This window comes from Gopherus evgoodei, chromosome 4, assembly GCF_007399415.2.
Source record: "Gopherus evgoodei ecotype Sinaloan lineage chromosome 4, rGopEvg1_v1.p, whole genome shotgun sequence".
In the NCBI taxonomy this organism is placed as follows: domain Eukaryota; kingdom Metazoa; phylum Chordata; order Testudines; family Testudinidae; genus Gopherus; species Gopherus evgoodei.
The window spans coordinates 143,024,991-143,049,146 of NC_044325.1; the positions used below are offsets into that span (position 1 = coordinate 143,024,991).

Genomic DNA, 24,156 nt, shown 5'->3' on the forward strand with positions numbered 1-24,156 from the left:
TTGATTATTGAAACTCAAAGCATTTGAAAAAAACGCTCATTTATTTTCCATCGTTAGTGCTGACTGCATCCTTTTTTGTGTTGTTTCATCATCTGGGACAGTGAAAATAGATTCACTAGGGCCGATTCCCCTCTCATACCAGTCTTATGCCACTGTCACTCCATTGCCATACATCAGTCAGAGGCGGATGAAATGTGGATCAACTCCATATGGCTCTCTTTTTTTTCCCTAGTCCCTAATTCTCATCCACTTCCCCAGTGCTGCAGCGCCTGACTTGCAAAGAATGCTGGGAAATGTTTAAATCCAGACAGAATATCTGCGTTCATTGGAATATTAAAAATCATGGAGGCGTCTCTAGAGATTGTAGGTTTAGATTTTCCTGCATTGGCCCCAGGGACGCTCTGACGTGCTCAACTCCCTGCTGACTCATCTGATTCTGTGATTTCAAACCTAAACAGGGCTAAGGTCAATCCAGCAGTGTCACCTTCAATGAACCGAACCTTGCCTCAGAGTTACCGCCAAGCTGGACCAGAACCAGGGGACCATTTAATTCAGTGTCCCATCTCTGACAGTGGCCAGTACCAGATGGATCAGAGGAAGGCGCAAGAGGTCATATTTATGGGATAAGCTGCAGCCTCGAGTAGTTTCCCCCTGACTCCTAATAGCTAGAGGCTGTCTCTTGCCCTGAAGCAGGAGGCTAATATTCCTTCCAAAACTCCCTCAAAACCCATCAATGTTAATAATTAAAAACAATCAGGGCTCAGGTCTGATTGTGGTTTTATTTATTACATTAGCAGCACAAAGGAGCCTGGGTACAAGCTGGGAGTGTTGGGAATGGAGCAGACTGCCATGTGCTTGCACCGTCACAGCCCTCTGCTCATTTGATTTCGGATTCATTAAATAATGTCCCCATGTATTTGCTGACACAGTGTCTGCAGCATGCTAGCCCCTGGACCGAGGTGTGGGGAGAAGGTCCCTACCCCAGCGAGCTCACTTACATAGACGATGGCCAAGGGCCCAGTGTAGGCCGGGATTGTCAAGCCAAAGACATATTTGAGCACCGAGATAAGGATCTGGAGCCCTGCTGCAGTCATGAAGCCCCGGATGAAGGATTCTGAGAGGTAGATGGCAACGAAGCCAAACTGCACGAATCCCAGACAGATCTAAGGATGGACGGACACATGCATCACAGTGAAAACATACCAGAAACAACCCAGACCCCGTCCCAGGGGGCCATCATAGAACTCATTAACGGAGAGCTGCTGCATGTGACAGGCTGGCCCCTGCAGTGTGGGGCAGCCATTTGGCGCTGGGCACTGAGCCAACATAAGTAGCCATGGGAGAGTCATGCCAGGCTGGGAGCATTCTCTGGTGGCAAAGAACCAATACAGAGGCTAGGGGAGTATGGCTGGGATGCCATTTTGTTCCGTTGGGGCCACTACTTTCACCTGGCAATTGCTCTAACCAGCTCTGCTCACAGGATTGGGAGAGTGCACAGGGTAAACTTTGCACCACCTTGGCAACTGTGTCCACCCCGTAGCCCTGCACCATGAGCCAGACGCCCGCTCTGAACACAGGCAGTGGAAATACAGACTATGTGTCTAGTTCACACCCTGCCTAGCACATGCCATGTCTGGCATATGCCGTGTCTAGCATACGCCATGACTTCTATGGGCATTGCCACATGCTTCATTTTCTACCACCTGATGTGCTCCCATGCAAAGTGTCTTTGGAGTAAAAATATACCTACAGTTGCTATGAGCTGCTACTCATAAAAGAAGAACAGAGACCTCAACGTGCCTCTTCTTTGTTCAGAAACTTTAATATAGGATGGGTCCCTCTATCCAGATCCCTATTATAGTTTAGGAATTACGATAGTGTCTGAGGTCCAGTGTTTCTGAAGTGGGAGCCAGGACCACAGGACCTTCCAAACCCTTTGTCTCCAGGTATCACCTACTTGGAAACAGTCCCAATTGTTGCACCTGCTGGCACTGCCATCCCCTTCCTCGAGGGTGTACAAATGACAAAATCCCACTGCAGTTGTCCTGCATAACCAGTCGCTGTTCAGCTTCATACAAGGGGAAGGGTTAAGCTTAGCTCAGGCAGTGGACACTACTGCAGCTTTAGCGCGGAGATGTCCTTACTTGTATGATGGCTGTCAGACAGGCTAATGTGGCAGAGATCTCCAGTCTGGCTGCCTCCATAGCTGTGTTGTTGATGTTTATCTCATTGGTGGTATGGTTAAAGTATTGGAAATCGGATTCAGGAGCCAGATCATGGCAGACACTCCCAACAATAATGCTGATGACAGCAAATGTGCCTGCAAGACAAAACAGTAACAGGTGACTTGCATGTATACGAAGCATCCTGTCCTGAAAAGCATTAATGTAGATTGGGAATCACCTGCCATTGCAATGCAGCCACTTCTGTAGCAGAACATGGCAGTGGTTTATCAGTTCATGGCGCAATGCTATACAGCAGGCACCAGGGATCCAGGACCTTGATTAATGCACCAGAGAACAGGCTTGGTAAAACAGTGCCCTATCAGGAGATATGGTACAGCTGGAGGAGGTGCCCTCAGGCAATGAACGTAATTGGAATGTACAGACATTCAAATCTCAGAACTAGAAAGGGGAACTTACCTGGGACCATCTGGTGGACGCCACCTAGGATGAAGTAGGGTATCAAAGGGAAGAAGGAGGAATAGAGTCCATTGACGGGAGGCAGACTGGCAAGCAGCGCAAAGGCCATCCCTGAAAAATACAAGTGAAATTGACTTCAGATCTTCCATCTCAGCTGCAGCTGTGGTCCCTGGGAATTCCCTTACTGGCACGGAACAGTGGCCCAGCTAGTTCTGCAGCCTGTCTTTGACAATGTACTAAGTGCAAGAAAGCCCATCATGGACATTTATGGAGTGGGCTACTGTACCAAGGCAGCAGGACCTATGAGGCTTCATAGGGACGCAGGGCTCTTCTAGGAGTGACTCATCCTGTTAGCGAAAGTTAAAAATCGGCACAAAGCTGCTGAGTCCGTTCTGCTGGGTCTTTGTGGTAAGTGCAGCTTGTTAACTCTCCCAGGCTATGAGATGTGACCCTCTGGTGAGAGGGAACTAGGGGCAGAGCCAGCTTTGAGGAGAAAGTTTTGGCTGAGGTTGTATGTTCTGTTGTTACTAATAAAGCCAACCCCAGGAAGGGGATAAAATCATCCATTGACAGCATGTCCGAACTTTAATTGGAGTAAGGTGGGAATGTTCTCTCCTGACAGCTGCTCAAGGGGGGGAAGTGACTTCCTAACCCCCACTAGGGAAAGGAAACCTGGTCTCACCTTGTGGCACTTGTATTGTCCCCGCACTGATTCCCCCGAGAACATCGGGCACAAGGTATTCTTTAAATTTATATTTGGGGAGCCAGACGAGTATTGGAAACAGACTGTAGATGATGACTTTGAACCTGGATGATGAACATCTAGAGAGGAAATTAACACAAGTAAGGCAGGAGGGTCCTGATAAGAAGCATTTCCCTTCCCTATGAGGTTTCCTATGCAAAGGACAATGGTCCTGATTTTCATTGCCTCTTGCCTTAGAAAGCCATTTACATTAGACCGGAGTAGACACAAAGCCAACCTGGGTATGAAGCATCACCAGGCTGATGTGGCAATGTTCTGCACATGCTTCACACTGGAACAGGTGTTGACACGAGGAGCAGCGCAAAGATGTACCAGGCCTTTTACTCTTAGCTGCTATATTGCCGTGTCCCAGGTGGGGATGGGTCAGAACCATTTATCTAACCCATCGTCAAACTTTGGAGCAAATACTACCTGGATCAAAACTGTGTTCAATTCTGCTTCACACAGCAATACACCAAAACGGGAAACATAATCCAGATCAGCCCCTCTCCAAAGCTTTGGAGGTTCAGATAACACAGGATCTGGATCTGCCCCACTTTCTGACTGCAGTTCTGATCTTGCAAAATCAAAAGCCAACCAGTGAGGTTTGGCAAAATCTAAACTACTTCTGGTTTGCCCCAGCTCTGATCCTAGATTACCATAAGCCTTGGACCAATACATTTTAAGACTCAGTTGAAAAAGAACAAATTTGCAGCTTTATTGATCACATCCTTAAACCTAACCAACAAACAAGTATTGGAAACAGACTGTAGAAGTCACATAAACTAATTAAACATTCCTGAATAAATCATTTGATCAAACACAGGGTCTTGTGAAAACACAGGGACAGACAGATATTCCTCAGAAGCTGCCCCAATTATTAGCATAGGCTGAACGTCACAGGTGCAGGAAGAGGGAAGTGGATCTCTAGGATTTGTATATTACCCTAGAATGCATGGTTGGACAGGGTTTATATTTTAGAAAGAGCAGGTGACGTTTCCAAAGCAATTACCGGGATTTAGACATATATCTGCTATTGAAATTTAAGTAAGATCTTACATCTACATCTTCTGAACTGTTCAGGGATCTCAGGCAGTATCTTTCTTCAGTGATTAGAACATAGGACTTGCAGGGTTTCTCTATGCAGGTTTCTCTAGGTTCTGTTCTCCTTTCTGCCACTGACTCATTATAAGGCTTTAAGCATGTCAGTGAACCTCAGCTTACCTATCAGTCCTATGGATCTAACAATACATGTACAGCCTTCCTCAGCTAATGTCTGCAAACCCATTGAGATACTTGGATGAAAGATGTTTTCTATACAAATGCAAAGTAAAAGCATTCTTCTGAGCACAGCCAGGCTGCCTTCATTTCTGGTGTCATGGCACACTGCAGACTGATTCATTTGAAGTGAAAACCATAAACTCCTTTTACCTTTCAATTACACTGCAAACCCAATCAAATATATATTCATTACTCAGCTCTGCTTATCCCAGATATATTAATCTCCAGCAGCTGTGATTGCATTTTCTCCCTGGGGTGGTGCTGTTCCTTACTTCAGCGAAGTGAGATAGAGAGCAGTTATTCCTGGGGCTTATTGAAAAACTCACTCCACTTAAAAAGCACCTGGATACCACCCAAATCTAAAGTCAACATGAGAACAGCCACAGCCTCTGAGGCATCAATGTGTCGAGTTTAACAAAGGCTTGCCAGCCTATGGCTTCACCTACCCAAAGCCCAGGGAGCACCTCAAACAGCCGTCCGTCATGATTTCAGAGTACAGAAATCTTTCCACTCCAAATATCTGTGCTCAGTTAGCTATTAGCTTGCAGGGCCTGACTCTCAGTTAGTCCATTGCTGTCCTGGGGCCAGGGCCAGGACTCTATACATGTTGGAGGAGTGTTAAAGTGGCTTTAAGCCAATTTTGCACTCCCTGTATTCTGAGGCAGGGCCCTGCACCCAATGTAAGTGAAAGCAGCTGGCCTATGCTAGACCCTGGGAAGCAAGGACTAGCCATAATGCAGTGCACTCCTGTCTTGCCCCTGATTCACTCCCTATGATGGGAGCTGATAACAGGGCAGATGCAGAGCCCTTACACTAGGTCTATGGCAGTTGAGGAGTCCCCAGATACGTGGGGATATTTTCAAGGGGCCATTTCTGATTATTTCAAGGTTCTTTTATGCAGCCAGAGCTGCATGACAGAGCCTTTGTGTGTGTGTGAATCAAACCTCCGGAGTCGTGGACTGCTTCAGCGGCAGTTGGTTGCCTACCACCCTTTGTGCCTTTGAAAAATCTCTCTACTAATTGTGAAACTGACTAGAAAATTACTAACAGGTTGTCATTGCTTCCCCTATGCTGCAATGCCTGGGTTGTAAAATGCCACAGGAGACTATTTATTTGCTTTAAAATGTTTCCCCTGGAATTTTTTAAAAAGCAAATGTATTGATCTTAGGGTTCACATTCTCTCCTCCTCTTCTCTCCACGCCCCCAAACACCACACTGCTGAGCCAAATCTGACCAGGCAACATGCTCCAAAGGAGACTCAGTAGCATTCCACATTACCTGAAAAGGTTCTTGACTTTTTCCCCAAGCGGGTAACTTCTCTTTTTCTTCTCAAATTCTTCATCGAAGAAGTTGACAGAATACGCAGCCCGGTCGACGACATAGCGAGGTCGGGCTTGGTTCATCTCTGTGTCCTTCAAATCCTTCCGAGATAAGACAAAGGAAAAGACAGGAATCAACGTGAGCAGAGCTGGCCACCAAGTGAAGTTATAGGAGAAGAAAAAGAGAGACTTGGTCTAGCCTCCTTCATCCAGGCATTTAGGATTTCCTCTGGAGTATTCTGTCTCCTAAATGACTTCTTTCCCTTTCACAAGCAGGCTTCTGGGGCAAGGGATTGTCTGTTTCCAAGCTGGGTCACCACCTCTGAGACAAACTCATAAGTGAGGCAATTTGGTCTAAAGGAATGTGCACAGGACTAGATGTCAGGAAGTACAGTTCTAATCTTGGCTCTGTCAATGACTTACTGTTTGGGCTTGGGAAAGTCACCTGATTTTTCCATGCCTCAGTTTCACCATGCATAAAATGAGGTTAACGATACGTCACAGCACTGCTGAAAGGATTAATTAGCATGTCTGTGAAGCGCTGTGCAGTGGGATATATTAACATTATGAGTACAGGGTAGCTTTTAACCAAGAGGTTCCAGCTACAGTGCCTCATTAATTCATCTACAAACATAACACCTTTAGTGTTTCATATTTGCATTTAGAGTTGCTATTCTGTCCTGCTCAGAGCTGTGGGCTAATATTTGATTCCTGTCAGAAGCTGGGAACAATTTTCTCTCACACAGAGATGTAACAGTTGCTGACCTATTTGAATGATAATGATGCAAAACGGTCCTGTTTGACCAGTCCTGTGCAATATCTAGGTGTCAGCAGTGGAAGATAATAAACTCCCCATGGTTCACTTTAGTATAAACAAAGCCATCAGAGGAGAGGGGAGAACCATTATGAGCTGATGAGTCTGAGGGTGGGGAGGGGGAATGCATAAATTTGAAACAGGGATGTGAATAATTATTTTTGTCTGGCATTTATTTAAGTATGTCATTGCCCATCACACACGTCAAGGACGGGAAAGAAGCTGGGATTTCAGGGAATAGTTCTCAAGAAATGAAATGCACATTGCTGAAAGATGTGAATTCGGCAGAATCTCGTCTATAGTTCCATTCATGTCAATGGAGCTACGTAGATTTAGGCCCGGACCTTTGTTTCAAGAGACTGGGCATAATAGGGTCAGGTTTTCATTGTGCAAAACCTTGTCAGTGGATATTTTGGCCTTACCGAACCAAAACCAGAGTAGGTTTTTATCCAGATCTTGTTTTACCAGAACTCTAAATTTTAGAGGAAATCAAATAGAAGATTCTGGAGTTGACCCATCTGTGTGACAGCTAAATCCAAAGTGGTTTTGGGTATTGCATTGGCTGCGTTTTAGTTTAGAACCAGGTGCCATTTTACATCCAAAATTCTGGGAGTACTTGAATAACAAATTCTCCTTATGTCTGTCTCAAAATTGTTTTCTACTTGGCCCAGGAATATCCAGAGCGTCCAGTGTAAACTAGGATTAAGGCCTTGTTTGCATGGGGAAATTGAACAGAATGTCTATAGTGGAATAAACTATTCCAGAATAGCTCCCTATATGAATACTTGGTTCCAGATAAAAATCACTCAATTCCAGAATAGTGCAATGATAGAAATAGCTCTGGGGTTCTCATACTATAGGTCGTGACACCTAGTGGGGTCATGCAACCAATGAATGCAGTCACGGATATCCTTGTGTGTGGAGGACACCATTTTGCTCTGCACAGCAGAACCTCACACATATGGTGCATGTAAGGTCACGCTGCCCAGAGGATGCCATTTTTTTGCTCCAGAATGGCATCTTCCATGCTGTTGGGGGTGACAGGAAGCAAAGCATCTGAAAACAGGGTCATGCAGACAATAAGGAACTGCTGCAATAGCTCTTCCAGTCAATTTCCCCATGTAGACAAAGGCCTATGTGACATTGAGCCCATCCTCTGACAAAGCCTGGGAGAAGCGGGTGGTCAGAGAGAAGGAATAAAGGTTTCCAGAGGAAAAGCTATGTGCTGGCTGCATCGAGTATATTGTCAACACTGCAATCTGAGGCCTGATTGCAGCTTGGTTAGACATACCTGCTCTAGCTTTAACTAAATTAGCGTGTAAACATGGCAGCAGGCATACAAATATGCCGGGCAACCTGGGCTTGCACTCGCATTGCTAGCCTTCTCTGAATCTTGTGCCGCCACATCTACGCTGCTAATTTTCAGCCACGCCAGCACAGATACAGCTAACCCTCGTATGTCTATTGAGCTGCAGGGCTGCCCAGAGAGGGGGGCAAATGGAGCATTTTGCCCTAGGCCCCAGGCCCTGCAGGGGCCCCCACGAGAATGTCGGAGGCTCCCCCCCACCTCCACCTTCCCCCATCATCCGGCACCTCAGCATGCCGCATCCAGGAGTGGCCCTGGATACAGCTAAAGTGGCGTGGCTCGGGTGGGGCCTGAGCTCCTCCCACTCAGAGCTGCCTGGTAAGGGCGCGGGGCTGCGGAGCCATGCCGCTGCAGTGCTGTCCAGGGCCGCTCCTGAACATGGCACGCTGAGGCTCTGGGAGAGGGGGGAGGCAGGGGTAAGCGGCATGATAAGGGGGCTGGGGCCGGGGCTGGGGTGCGGGGGTTGGATAAGAGACAGGGAGTCCCGGAGACAGTCAGGGGACATGGAGGGGGCAGAGGTTCTGGGGGGGCGTAATCAGGGGTGGGGGAATGGGGGGTTGGATAGTAGGCATTCTGGGGGTCTGTCAGGACTTGGTGGGTGGTTGGATGGGGGTCGGAGCAGTCAGGGGACAGGGAGCAGGGAGGGTTGGTGGGGGGTGGTGTCCCAGGGTGGTGGTTGGGAGGGTCTTGGGGGGATGGTCAGGGGACAAGGAGCAGGATGGGTCGGGGATTCTGAGGGGCAGTTTGCCCCAGGCCTCATAGGGGCCCCCACGAGAATATGGTATTCTATAATATTGCAACTTTTTTTATGGAAAGGTCCCTGAAATTGCTTTGCCCCAGGTGCCCTGAATCCTCTAGGTGGCCCTGTTGAGCTGCAATCATACCTTGAATTGCGCTGTAGACAGACCCTCGGTCTGGGAGTGATGCCATTAACATTAAATGTTTTGGGCCTAATTCATCCCCGGGGCAGCCCACTGAAATCAGTGGATGAATTTGGCTCTTTGCACTTTCTGTGTATTTTCTGCATTGTAGCCCAGTCCAGATTCAGAATGGAACTGGATTATCTTGTGTGACTGCCAAAAAGGAACCATTTGCGTGAATGAGGGCAGTAGGCCTGGGCTTGCTGTCTGACATGCTAGGAGAAAAATCTCTCTGTCTGGGCATGTCTTGAGGTGGATAAAAACAATGTGACATCCAGGCCATAGATCTGGAGAAACACTGTTCCTAAAATACCTGAACACAAGGCACATGGCCTGGGGCAAAAGCTAGTCAGGAAAAAGGAATCATTATAAACTGCAAGGTGCTTTAGAGGCTGTATATGAGGATTGCGCCATGCACCACTGAAATGCAGGGCAGAAGATGGCACCTGTTCAGGAGAGCACATCAGTACAACACACCAGTTTGGGATGGGAAGTGGAGGATACTATAACCAACTGAACACATGGGATGATCTTACGGAGGCAAAACATTAATTACCACCCTCAAAATGTGGACAGAGAACAACCAGCAACGCCCCATCTCTTGAGAACAGCCCAAAGGGATCTTTAGTGACTAGGACCTTGTCTACACTAGAAAGAGTTTGCTGGTACAGCTATATCAGTATGGCTATCCTGGCAAATCTTCCTAGCATAGACACAGTTTATACCAGAAAAAGAGCTCTTCTGCCAGGATAACTTATAACAGTTGTCAAATGAAATCAGATATACTGGCAAAAGGACTTCTTTTGCCAGTCCAACTGCATCTACACCAGGGCATTTGCTGGTATCAGAATGTCATAAAAGAGATCACACCCCATCTGCCATTACTACTAGCAAACATGTCTAGCATAGACCGGGTCTACGTGAGGCTAGGACTGTGGTCTTCCATTATTTGAATGATGGAATCCCAGCAGCATAGCCTCATTCCCAGACCCTGGCTCAGTAGTGACTCAGGGGAAAGAGTGGTTTCCCTTTGGCGTATGTGTCTACCCTGTAATCAGAGGTGAGATTGCAGCATGTGGAGACATACCAAAGAAAGCTTTGATCTAGCTAGCTGGAACAACAGTAGTAAGCAAGGCATGGCAATGAAGCCCTCCCAGTTTAGGCAGGCTTCCTAGTCTAAACGGGGAGGGTTTCACTGTTAGTGGTACCCGAACTAGCTAGATTAAAGCTAGCTCAGGGTATGACTTCACAGATCCAGAACTCAGACCCTATAGAACTACTAGGCAGCTGACAGCAGCAGGCTGCCACCCAGTAGCAGCGGTAACTAGCTTGCACCCCACTGCCCATGACCTGCTATGAACATAGCCCATGGAAAGTCCTGCATCAAGGGGTCTGACTGGCAGCAGCCCCAGGGCTCATCATTGGCTCCCCACTCGATATAAACCCAAAGAACATCTGTGACATCTGTGACTGCCATGACCATCCTTGCTCCCTGTGCAAATCCTGGCTTTGACCTTGGTTCGATTTTCACTTTGCCTTCTGACTTGGACTCTGATTCTTGGACTCTGATCCTTGGTATCTCCCCTGGCCTGGAACCTGACTATAAAAGTCCTCTGCTACTCCCAGCCTCAGATTTGACCCTACTCTGACCCTTGGCCTGATTGTCCTTGTTGGGATCCTGACACTCAGGTATGTCTCCATGTGCTGCAATCACACCTCTGATTACAGCATAGATATATCTTGAGAGGTCTCCAAGTCCAACCTTGAGAGCTGATGAGATCTTAGCCCAACGGCTGCAGGCTATAGCTTTGTACAGAGCAGTCACACACTCCTATGGGAATCTGCTGTCCCAGCCTCCTAAACTGTGCTTTCCCTCCAGGCTTTCGCCAAAAACAAAGGTTCACGCTCATTAGAACAGAGCTAGAGGTGCAGATGGTACTAGACAATTTGAGTCAGACAGCAGCTTCCAGGCAGGCCAGCTTTCTTTGAAATATTTCACCCCAGGCAGGAAGATTATTGAGTGCAGTTGAGGTTTTTGCAATGGCTTAACTCTTTCTTTCTCTGGACACTTCTGGCCCAACCCATACTGAGTATTGTGGGACAAGCATCTGGTAAAACCAGGAGCCTAATAGATTGCCTGGAATGAGTATCGACCATGGCTTGCTCCCATCTATACTAGCTCCCAAAGCATTTTCCATTCTGATAGAGAGGGACGTTAATGGAGACCAATGGCTGATACCACAGCAATAGAGCTACTGTGCAGATGCACCTTCTAAATACCTGGCAATGGTGTCACCTGCCTGGTCAAGTCTGAAAATATCATCCCAAGTGTGTTACACAGCAGAGGACTGAGCCAGAGAGGTGCCAAGCATGCTCAGCTCCTATAGCCTTGCCCCTCAGGCTCAGCACTGCTCAGGATCAGGTCCTAAACATCCCGGGTGAAATCCTGGCCCTGCTGGAGCCAGGATTACACCCAGAAGTGTATGCCCAGAGGAATGATGTCACTGTTAGCTGAGAGGTAACCACCTCTGAGGTGGAATCTGGAAGATTTGAACAATGTGCAGTAACATAGCACAGATGTCTGGGGCAGGAAGCAAGGGATAATGCAGGCAGCTGAAATGGCTGGGGGAATATAGGTCGGCAGCATGATGGTGCTAATGGAAATTTGGCCAGGGACCTGAGGTGGACAACTCTCATACAGTGACATGAGCCACAAAAACACTAATGATCACATGGAGCCAGACCTAGGTTGCACCCATCATCCAAAATACAGCACCTCCAACAGCGCTGGGCTCTCTAATACCAGTCTCGGGAGTGGGTCAGTGCTGACTCAGAGGAGTGTCACTTACTGCATGACCAAGACCATTTTCTCCTGACACTCGATAGGTCTCTATTCAAACTGCCCCTGCCTGGCTTACATGACAGGGCAAGGAGTGAGGCAGCAGTGGTCTGACCATGTGCAAGGAGACCTTCCCTTCCTGCATCATTGGTCACTGGGTTCAGAACCCTCTAGGTGTCAGCACTTCGACTGGCAATCCCTTTCTTGTTTTTTCCATTATGAAGACAGGGTCATTTGAGACTTTGCTCAGGCTCACCCTAAACACAGCCCCAGGCTGGACCCAAATTTCAAGTTCATTCCCTCCAGGCTCATTCTAGATTCTTTAATCCCCACACCCCTGGACTTGCTCCAGATTCCCAGCTCCCCATAGCTCATTCTGGAAGCCCAGTCACTCCAGACTCACTCGAGATTCACAGTCACTCCCCACTGGACTTGGTCCAGATTGCCAGCTCATCTAGGCTCACTTCAGGAGCCCCATCCCTCCAGATTTCCAGTTCTCCCTCCCACCCCAGGTTCACTCCAAAATTCTCAGTCCCCTACAGCTTGTTTTGGATACAGAGTTACTCCTGGCTTCACTCCAGATTCCACAAGTCACCCCCACCCGGGCTTTCTCCAGATTCTTAGTCCCCCATGGCTCATTCTAAAATCCAAATCAAGTCTCAGCAAAAGATCACAAACTCCAATGACCCTGGCCTAAGTTTCAGGTGTGTGAAGCTTTATTTCTCAATCCCATTGCTCTCTGAGGAGTGTGCCTGTCATGCCATCAGAGGGACTGAATCTGCTGACTATACCACAGCTCTTTAGTGAAGTCTTGCCGCTGAGCAAAAGTGCTGGCAAATGTGAAAAAAATAATAAACACAGCAAGTGTGGAGGGGAGGGAAATATTCTCATGATTAAATTCATCTTGAACAAACAGGCCGATGATGTCAGCCTCTCGGAGAGAGTCAAGTTCTTGAGCTGGCTTATCAATGGCCTTGCCCTAGATCAAACAGCAGGCTAAACCTTTGAGATTTCAGAAGTAAAGAGCAGGAGTCACCTGATGTTGCAGTGAACGAAAGGGTAAGCCAGCTGTCGTGGTGGTGAAGCAGAAACACGGAGGTGAACAGGTGGAGACATACTCAAGATAGCGTTTTGCCTTCGTCACAGCAGCAAAACGCTGACCAGAGACAATGCAAGTTATCTACGGTGACAGGATCCCAAAGCCAGTAAAATGCTGTGCTGCCATCCATCATTTTTTTAACTCGGGGCCAGATTCTCCAAAGAACTCAGTTTCTGTTTAGGCACCAAAACAAGTGGCCAGATTCCCAGGAGTCTCTGTATGGTGGAAACACCTTGAGTGAGGAACTCTTTTGAGAAGCAAGGCCCGTCAGTGTTTCAGAGGGTGTTGCAGGGTGCTAAGTGCAGTGCAGTGGGAAATATGGCCTTGATTATAAGTGACGAGCACATGGTAATCTGGGTCTAGAGAGTGAAAAATAAAGGAATGCTCCAAATCCTTAAACCAGGGCATACAATTCTGAGCACACACAGAATTGAAGCAGAACTGTTTCACAGCAAGGATATGGAACAGGCAAAATAAATTGTTCCATGAGGTCAGACAAGCACAAAGTATCAGCTGAGTTGCAATGTTGCAGGGTGCCCTGTGAGCTCCTGACTGGTTAACTCGTGTTCTGCCAGTTTCAGACCACTCCAGGTGTGCCAAGCACAGGTTTTTCTCCTAGCACCCGCTTCACTGCCACAAATGGCAACCCCTTATCGCTTGTCCCGGCACTGTTGATAGCTGTGTCTGGGGAGAGAAAGTCACATTGAAGTTTCTGCTCAGTGTTGATAGGATCCGACAGCACAAAACAACTGTTTGGTGCTGACAGTGTTGGAGAAAGAAGGAAACTTCAGATCCAGGGCGCGTGAGTTAAAACTAGCAAAACTGGGTGGGAACTTGACTTTCTCTGAGAGCAGTTGGACTGTATCTTGTTTAAAATAGGGCCAGATTCACTCCTGGAGTAAGTGAAGGGTCTCCAATGGAGCTTCACAAAGAGGAATTTGGCCCATTATGTTTAGGGAGAAAATGCAAATCATTTCCATGTGACTTTTTTTTACACATGATGTGTCTCACTCCTGCCTCCTGTGGTTTTCTCCCTGATTTCTTAATGTCTCAATAAATTCAGGGTCTCCAAACCTTAGATTAAGCTTCATTTAAAATGTCTTTTGCCTATGGGTCTACACTAGATGAGGAAGTTTTATAACAAACCATTGCACATTCAAGGCTGTTCAAGCAAAGTCTGCAAAACCTCATGTACCCATAAAATGCCCATCACAGGTGTAAAGCTTTGGGTGCAATATCCAGGATTAGGCCTATTGGTTTAGTCCATGCGAACCAGTGCTGTCTAACCATGTTGGTTCCCAGTGCACATGGGAACCACAAGCACTGTACCTGCACTAGCTCACTGGAGCCTTCTCTGTCCGACCTTGCAGTGCTGTCTCTAGCCCTTCTGGTCACTCCTACCTAGATACCTCAAGAGGCCCAGCAAGCAATGCTACAAACACAGCTGCAAGTGGAGTGTGGGAGTGGATGAGCCTCAATGCCTCTGTCAGAGCCAGCAGCGCTGTAGGGATGCCCTGGAGGCCACAAGGGAACCAACCATGTCATGCAGTTGGGATCCCTGTGATGTTTTCTCAACATGCTGTAGGTGTGACTCTGGAGAGGGGAATGGGACTGTGCTGAAGAAACTTTAAACAAACCAAACCTGCTAAAATCATGTCCGGTCACTTCCTGCTTTCCCTCTGTGGAAATTAAATAGAAACCATTGAAACGGCAGGGAATTTTTTGAGAAGACTAAGGGCCAGATCCTCAGCTGGTGTAAATTGGTGCAACTCCACGGAAGTCAACAGGGGTATGTAGGTTTACCAAAGCTGAGGATCCAGCACCAAGTGTATTTCTATGACACTCCCATAGTGGCAAGTTCTCTTGCCCAAATTAAACAACATCTTACCCCTCTTAACACCCACCTGTTAGGTTCATGGCATGCACGCAGAAAGTTAGCTACTCTTTCTGAAAGGTTGCAACATAACATGATTTATTTCTTAGAATTCAGAAATCTAACATACAAACAATCAAATGCAGAGAGACCATGCAGGCTGCTTGCTAAGGCAGAGAGGCACCACTCATCCCACCTTGCTCTATGCTGGCTTTTTTGCAGACTGGACTTTCTGCAGAAGACTCAGACTGCACACTTCCCTACAGAGGTCCCTGAGCCTCCAAATAGGATCAGGAAACCCCTTACATTTAAAGTGATAGTTTGTAATTTAAACACAGTTTTCAACATACCACATTACTCATCTTTTATTTCCCCTTCCTTCATTTAGCCTCTCTTCTGGTTAGCCAATCACACAGGCTCCAGGAGAAAGAAGGGTCTGTTCTAAACCAGTGCAAGTTGTTTCAGAATGTCATGTAACTCACTCATTCCAAGGAATGCTGATCAAATGCACTCCACCTTCCTGCTTGTGCTGGGGTTCACTATCTGCATTCTAGTACCACCTAGTGGACTCAGTCAGGATGAGGGCCCCATGATGCTAGGTGCTGTACATACACATAGTAAAAAGCCCCTGCCTCAGAAAACTTAAGTCTTTTTCTATTTCTACTGCACTCATCTTTGTATCGCCGTATCCCCTACCGTGACCACTTCCCCAGCCTCTCCTAATCATGTCCTCCCGACCCCAATGAGTTTACCTAGGAAATGTTCTAAAATCCACAGGTTTGTCCATTTCCATCTCCAGTCCTTTTGAAACCCAGAGATTTCAATGCTTAAGCACTTAAAAATTTTGCTGCTTTTATTATGCCAGCATAGTCAAAGCAGAACCTCAACCCTCATCTCCACCCCCGAGGGCAGACAGTCTTATAAAAGTGCTTATAACCATAGAGCTGGTTTTAATTTGGTGATGCCAGTCATCCCAGTATGCAGCACCTTCTACTGGTAAAACTGCATCTATGCTAGGACTTTTACTGGAATAGCTATACTGGTAAAAAACAAAAACAAAAATCCACAGCCCTAACAAACAATTATGCTGGGAAAACTTCTTACATGTAGACCAGAATTGAGACATGAGTGGCCACATTTTAAAGTGCCCAGTGGGAGTGGTTGGGGGCTGCTAGATGTCCTGGTATTAGGGACTTCGTTTTATGCAACACTATTAGCCCTCCACACACACACACACGCACACACATCTCCCTGTCCTAATTTTACACACTTGCTATCTGGTCACTCTAGGGGCTGCGCACTTTGAAAATCTGGCCATATAATAAGTGCTATAAGGAAGAGTGGAGATAGATCAGCTACAAATAAAAAACCCAAAGCTTGATCCCAAAGCTTGATCCCAACCCTGAAGTCACCGGGTTTTATTTTCTGTGGGAGGTGCTCAGATACAATGGCGGAGGGTACAAAACCCTATGGTGATTAGGTGGCTGTGGCAGAGGTGGAGCATGCCCTGCTCCGCACCTCACCCCATAGCCTGTATTTTCTCACATTCTCACGCTCAGCCCCTACAGCCCAAAGTGAGGAGCCCAGTGGCCATTGTCTGGCCCCTTTGCTTCACAGCAGCTAGGTTTGAAACAATGGTTTCTTTTGGTTTAAATATTTGGGAGTGTTAATAGATTATTTCCATAGGCAGATGGTCCTTCGGGGCCAGAGGGTGGGGGGAGGTAGGAACAAACCTGAGCAGGCACTCTGCAGGAGCTCAGGCTCTGCACTCTCGCTGCTACCGTTGGGCCAGTGCCAATATTTGTTGTACCACTTCACAGGCGTTTCAAACCAAACTAGCTGAGCACTTGGTAACCATAATAATAAGAGCTGCAGACATCTGCCAGTTGCTGCAGGTGAAGCCAAAGCATTTGGTTGAAAAGGGGGTTTATGAAAGAAAATGCTTTCACTCCTTGGGCCACATTTTGGTCTCTGGTGTTAATCCGGAGTAACTCCTTTAGAGTCTATGGAGTTACTCTGGATTGACTATCTTATAAATGAGACCAGAATTTAGCCCAGTCTCTCTGATTTGTTTAAATAACCCACTTGCTCTCAGCCCTGCCCCAACTTTTCATATGCACAACTTTTCAGCTGCAACTAGTCCCAGTTTAATTATGGGAAGAAGGGGAGGCGGGTAGGCATGTTACAAAGGAATGGATTCGGGGTACAAGGAGGCTTGGAGCCACATGCTTGCCAAGCAGGAGTAGACATCAGGGTAGCAAGTGCGGGAAGGACCCACTCCCTGCACTAATCTCACAGAATTAAAAATGAGCAGCTCTGCCGGCTCCAATGCAGCGCTGCTCCAGTGCAGAAGAACAATACACTTATTGCATCAGAACAATTCAGTGCAGGTGCCAGGGTGACAGAGCTGGAGACTAATACCCTCTGTCCATGGCCACCACACAGATGTAGCAGAGTGCTGCTTTCACCATCCCACAGGGCCTCAGTCCTGATCCCCCAGGAGGCATCTCTAGGGCTTGGAGAGGAGTGGAGTCTCCAAGTCCTCTACAATCCTTAGCCACTCTGCTGAGACTGCCAGCCAGGGGGCCAGTAACAATGGTGAGGCTGATACGTCTCCAGTGGGAAGCCCATTCACTCCTTCCTCCAGACCACCAAAAATAACACCACCACCACCAGCATCAGCCTCCAAGGGCCAGGCCAGTCCATTGACTTAGTGCAGTCAGAGCTGATCTGGAGCAAGGTCAGCAGCCCCTTGGAAGGCTACAGGGTTTAAATATCATAAGAACCCCTGGGGGCCTCTCTTCTCTCAAGTGCTGTCAGGTGGGTGGCTGCTAGATTCTACAAAATCACCCAGTTTAGGAACACTCTTTGGGGCAAATCCCAGTGTTGCTGGAGTCAATGGGAGTCTTGCCACTGATCTCAATAACATCAGCATTTGGCCCTTGGGAAGTTTTCCATCACAGCTCTCTGTCCCCTTATGGAGGCAGCATCTCCACAGCTCTGCAGGAAAGGACTGAGAACTGACTTAAAGAGATTGGAGGGCTAAGGGGAAAAATCTGCCCCCAACAGACCCCTCTGGCTATGTGTTCCCGGAGCACTGAGACTGCTATTGCCCTTTGAAGAGCACATGGGGAATAGTAAGTTTCAGGAATTAGGAAGTTTGCAGATTGCAGCATTCCTGCAGCACCTGAGAACACTCTTATCCAAGTTGCCTGCTTAGTGTTCTCTCATGTACACAGACACACTCCCTCCCCCGGGGAACCTGATATAAGAGAAGGAAAAACACCTTGCAGGTCACCTAGTCCATCGTCCCCAATAGTAAGGGCAGACGAGAACATCCAGGGTTTGAACCTAGGCAAAAAATCATCTCCGTGCATACCAGCAAGTTCTTGAAAGCACTTTCTGCTGACCAGCAAATAACAATGTAGGTAAGAGCCTCTTCAGGGATCGTGCCGGGGAGAACCTGTCCCAAGGTTCTCAGTCTATGCACAAGTCAGAAGTGGATGGATTTTAGCAGCACACAGAGGCAGAATCACCACAACATAGTTCCACTGATCAGAGTATAAGGAATTGGAACCTAATTAGGGTCCATGCAGGGCAGGACTGTTCCTTATCATACAGATCCTAAGGCTTGGTCTAGTCTAGATTTAAAACTCCCAAGCAATGGAAATCCAACTGCTTCCCTTTGGACACTGTCCCTCAATCTAACACATCTCTGGTAGGAAGCACCTTCAGATTTCTAGGCTAGAATTTCTTCTTAATTTCATCCCACCTTCAATAATTCCCTTCTCCTCTTTGGTATATTAGGCTGGTACAGATTTTTATATTCCCCCCCACTATCCCATGCTCCTGCTATTTATTCCGTAGCTAAGCTACACAAACTCCACCTTGCAAACTCGGTGGGGAGCATCGCAAAGTCTGATTTAGGTTGCAAACTCTTTGGGGCAGGGACTTGCCTGCAAAGCACCGCTGACTGAATGGGTGCAGCACAAACCCAGGTAACAGACCAGACCCACAGGCTCTGTAATTACTAGGAACTCTCCATGCTCAGGCAAATTGCCACCAATTTCAGAGGGAGTTTGTGTGAGCAAGGCCTGTAGGGTTTGATCCCATAATAATTAATTCTCATATTTGGCTCTTGTAGCCTTTCTTCATAACTCAGACCCCTTGATCTTTGCTGTTGCTAATTCCTTGGCATATCTGCTGCTGCAAATCTCCTTTGGAGGAAAAAAAAATCATTCAACAACCAGGTCTCCAAATATTGAAATTCACACCCTGTGGCTGTGCAACCACAGTGCGAATCCCCCACGCCCACCCAGACAAAGAGCACCATTGTTGGGAGCAGGGACTTACCTTCACCTTTGCTGGAGGGAAGAAAGGACTAATTCTGCTAGGTGAGCTGCAAATGTGTCAAGAAAGCCCAGGCAGAGAGTTGCTCCCCAGGTAGAGGTGTGCAGAGGACTGTGCTCAAATATAAACCAGTGAGTCATTTATAAATCACCTCAATCAAGGGGACTGAGGGCTGTGCTTGGCTCCTGATTGGCTTGCTGGGCTTGTTACGAAGTGATTGCAAGCAGTACACCCAGGCTAAGCCCAGGAGATAGCAAGGGAGATAAGGAGAGATCTGAAGAAGGACAGCTTTTTAGTGCCCCCCCTTCAGAATTAGGTTGTTTGATCCCATTGTACAATTCCCTCCATACACCCGGGTCCTCCGAGACAATAGAACATATTGAGTGTCCCCCCAGGCTTCCCCAGCATTCGGACTCCCATTGTGGGAGAAGATGCTTTTGTTGACCTGGGCTACGGTTTCCTGGTGCATTGGACAGTGACTCCAGCCTGTCTTTGTGTTCTGGCTGCCTCTCAGCATCGGACAAGGACAATGGAGTGCATTGTGCCAGGTCCTGGACTCCCAGAGGTTGGGCTTTGAACGGAGGATTGGCAGGGGAAAGCGGTTGCTTTCTTATTTCCACATTCAGAGGGATGAGAGGGGTGGAAAGGACAGAGGAAGCCGCGGCTGGTCTGTTAGGCAGCGAGCACTGAGATTCCCCACACCGATGGGGCTCTGCCTGAAGAAGATATTGAGAGACTGTTGTGTGAATAATAACCACATCGGCAGTGATGTTATAGTGGGAGTAAAGTTATCCAGGGGCATCAATCCTCATTGCTTCAGCGCATGATCGCCAGGGAGAGTCAGGAGGGAATGTTCATCCACTGTCCTGTTGTACGGAACTGCACATGTGAGTGCAAAAGGAGAGTTTTACAACATCCTCAAGTGCACTCACCATGGGATACTGATGGAGAGAAACGCTCAAGCTGTAATCCATTGGTCTGTTTCCATATGGTCCAGAGGTTGGGTCCAATCTTCTAAAGTGCTGAGTGCTCATGTCTCTTTAAAGGTGACCAGCACCTCAGAGGGTGCAGCCCTTAAGATTTTAAAAATATGTATTATTATTATTTAGTACTTATTTTTATTATCTTAGCACCAAGGCCCTCAGTCCTAGCCCAGGAGCCCATTGTGCTAGCCACTGTAGAAACACAGAACACAGAGGCAGCCTGCCTCCAGGAGCATAAAATCTAAATATAAGACAAAAGGCAACACACAGGCATAGTCAGATGAGGGAGAACCAGGAAGCAATGGTCAGCATGACAGGCAGAGGTCTCTGAACACCCACAGCTGAGTTGTTGTCAAGTTTGAAAAGCCAGAAGACACCAGTGTTGAGTGTGTGTTGGTGGGGAGGACTCCAGCTGGGACTGGGGCATGTTCATGGAGTTCTCTTCTCCAGACAAGATACGGGGTTGCAATTTCCTTGCCTTTCAGCCTCTGCACTTCCTCAGGGCGGGTTGAGGGAAGAGTGGATCAGGAGCATTACTATGGGTATGTCTACATCTACAATTTTGCATTACGATAGCCCCTGGCAACACCCAGTCCAAGCTCAGGGCCCCATTGTATGAGGTAATGTACAGGCAAGTACCAGATCCTCCCCCAGCAACAAGGAGAACAGAGACTGTGCTGGCCCCAGCCCTGCTCGGCCCCAGGCATACCAGTCTGTCCAGACCAAGGGAGCAGCAGGAGGTCCTTTGCAGGGACATCTCAGTGTCTCGATACACTTGTTCCAGTGGAGATGGGGTTCCATGCACCCCCACTCCTGATGGCAAATGGAGATTCTCCCAGGCGGAGGGGAGGGACGGGCAATAGTGGTTGTTGACATAGAAACGAGGCCATGTAGGCTCAGTCATTTGGGCACCAAGAGGAGAGACATTCCATTCCCCTCCCCTCCTTGGATTGTTTATTCAAAATGAACATCTGAGACAGGGCTGCTGGTGGGGGGCATGACAGGGAAGTGTTTGGTGGTGGGACGAAGGAGGGACATAAGAAGGAAAAGCAGCCCCTTCTCCCTTTGTGAATGAAAAACTGGGACAGCCCACAGTACAGGGTAGGGTGGGAGGATGTTTAAAATCCAGACGGGATGTTTTTCTAAACTCTCTGCTCTAGGAATTATTGTGGAGCAGGTCTCTGGCCTGGGTTACACAGGAGATCAGACTCGATGATCACAATGGTTCCTGCTCGCCCTGGAATCTATGAAGACAGTACCTGCCTCATGGGGCTGGCAGTCCAGGTGTCAGGCAGGACGGGACAGGTGGACGAAAGAGACGGATGGGCTGGGGAGGGTCGGAGGTGAGGTAACCAAATAACCAGCATTAAGCAGGAAAATAGACTTTCTGGCTGGCCCTCTGCCTCACCAAGGCCCAAAGCCTGTAGGCATCATGGCTGAGGAAGGTTTCAAGGAGGAGTTCAGCCTTACTAGTGTTCTTAAAACCCACTCTCAGGATGAGGGCTTGAGGGGCTTTTCAAGAAATAACTCAGGCACAGTCAATGCCCAGCTCTTTGGTGCTTGGCCACACCCAGCCCTCTGCATGCGTGACCCACAGAGCATGGACATTCGGTGCCACGAGATGGGGATGGACCCAGCATGGCCATTCTGATATGTGCTGCCCACTTGTGAGATCAATAGCACCCAAGACTCATGTTTCCCCAGATGTGAGCAGAGAACTGGTAAGGGAACAAACTGAGAGTGAGAGGAAGGTGAGGAGGGCAGAGGAGGCAAGGAGGATGATGGGGGGAAGATGGAGTGAGCTGAGCTGGGGTGACAGAGGGCAGAGAGAGGGATGGGGACTGGTAGAAAGGGCAGAAAGGGCAGAGATATGACACTTTATGCCAAGTTCCCAGCAATTAACTTGCCCTGAGATTCCCTGGGGAAAGAACTCTGATGCCTTGTTTATTCCAAATCACAAGCCCCATAGACACCATCAGTTTCTCACCATTAACCATCATTAATTCAGGAAGCTAATCACAGTGTCCAAAGTGAGCAAAAGAAACGTCCTGCCAGTTCAGCAGATAAGTAGGAGCCGAGGGTTGATTCATTGCCTTCTGAGAGACAGAGGTCATAATTGCCCAACAGTTCTATAAATATCATTAATTACCTGTATCACTTTCTTGTAAAAGGGCAGCTTGATATTAATGAGCACAGGGAGCCCTCAGAAACAGGAACCACGTGAGGGCCATGGGCAAAACCGTTCCAGGCTCAACAGCTCAATGTAGTTCTAGTCCTGCTCCCTTCAGCAGCAGAGATGGTGATTTGCCTCCTGAACTCCATTATTAGTATCATTTGCGTGACGCTGGCAGCTCAAGATCCCCACTGAGACCGCGCTTGGCTCTGTACAGACAGTCCCTGCCCTGGAGAGTTTTGCCATCTAGACAGACAAAAGAGTGGGAGGAGAACCGGAGGCTCAGAGAGAGGCAATGACTTGCCCAAGGTCAGTGGCCAAGTTGGAAATAGGACCCAGGAGTCCTGGCCGTCCCATGTCTCCCTTCTAATCATGATCCCACTCATTTTGTAAACCTTTCAGCCACAGCATTAGCAGAGTAGGTCTATTAGAGGTGTGACTGCGGCATGTGGAGACCTACTCGAGCAAGCTTTGATCTAGCCAGCCCCCATAACAATAGCAGTGAAGACAACCACAGTAGCATGGGTTAGCCACTCAGGTGTATACCCAGTGTCCCAGGCTGGTCTGTGCAACCCATCAGGGCTGGTTCCAGGGGTTTTGCCACCTCAAGCAGCCTCCTCACCCAAAAAAAGAGCCGCAATTGCGATCTGCGGCAATTCAGTGGGAGGGCCTTCGCTCCGACCGGGAGTGAGGGACTCTCCGCCGAATTGTCGCCGAATAGCTGGACATGCCGCCCCTCTCTGGAGTGGCCGCCCCAAGCACCTGCTTGCTAAGCTGGTGTCTGGAGCTGGTCCTGCAACCTGTGCTGCTGTGCTGCCAAGGCTTCATTGGTATTGTCACTGGAGCTAGCGTGAGCGGAGCTAGCTCAGCTATGTCTACACGCAATGCAGTGTAGGTACGCCAACAGTTGGCAAAACTGGATGCATTTGGGTTGCCAACCCTCCAGGATTGTCCTGGAGTCTCCTGGAATTAAAGATTAATCTTTAATTAAAGAGTATGTCATGGGCTGACACCTCCAGGAATACATCCAACCAAAGCAGGCAATCCTAAGATGCTCTCTCTGCCCTGTAAAGCTTCTGCTACTCCCGCAGCAGGGAATTGAGCACCATGGATCCCCCTGAAAGCACTGAGCAGTGTGTGTGCCATAGCAGAGCATAGGCATCATGCATGGGGCCAACCCAGACACTGGTTTAGACTTGGCAAAAAATCCAGCTGGTTTGCAATGTACCCAAAAAGTGGAACCTGATAGCCAATGTCGGCTCATTGCAAAATTGAGGGCACAGCTGCAGTCTAAAGCAATGGCAGCAGCAAGTGAAACATAATCGATTCCAGCCAATGAATCTGCCATCATTTCTGCCCCTTCGCTGTTTGAGTCAGGCCGTGGTGCTGCGTGAGCTCATACGGACTCCCGGCAGGCACGGCAGGAAATGGACGGTGGTCCCAGAGGCCTATGTGCTGAGCTCTGGCAGATGGAATAAGAGTTTTTAAAGATTAATTATATTCAGATCCTAAATCTGAACAGTTTTAGTGACCCGGTAGCAAAGCTACTGGGCTCTGAGCTATTGGCACGTGTGCTGATCCAACCCCTCTAGCCGCCTGTTATCCTGCCTCCAGCAATGACCAGTCCTACGTACCTTGGAGGAAGATGTCAGGAACCTTGTAGCAGACAAGTATGGAATAACCCGACCCTAGGGGAAATTTTCCAGTGGCACCCTCAGCCCTGTGCTACCTGTGTAACTTTCTAGAGACCCACTA

At 48.1% G+C, this 24,156-nt stretch overlaps 1 protein-coding gene across 1 annotated transcript in view; it reads right to left on the reverse strand.

Moving 5' to 3' along the window:
- The window catches only part of SLC26A9 (solute carrier family 26 member 9), a 46,859-nt gene extending 27,516 nt beyond the window's left edge, over window positions 1–19,343 (reverse strand). The window contains exons 1-6 of the mRNA XM_030561601.1: window positions 19,249–19,343; window positions 5,944–6,086; window positions 3,325–3,464; window positions 2,643–2,753; window positions 2,145–2,320; window positions 999–1,163 (exon numbers count right to left, since the gene is read on the reverse strand). Of these exons, the coding sequence (XP_030417461.1) occupies window positions 999–1,163; window positions 2,145–2,320; window positions 2,643–2,753; window positions 3,325–3,464; window positions 5,944–6,068 (717 nt within the window). The 5' untranslated portion in view covers window positions 6,069–6,086; window positions 19,249–19,343. The remainder of the gene's footprint in view (window positions 1–998; window positions 1,164–2,144; window positions 2,321–2,642; window positions 2,754–3,324; window positions 3,465–5,943; window positions 6,087–19,248) is intronic.
- Between the last annotated feature and the right edge of the window lie 4,813 nt (window positions 19,344–24,156).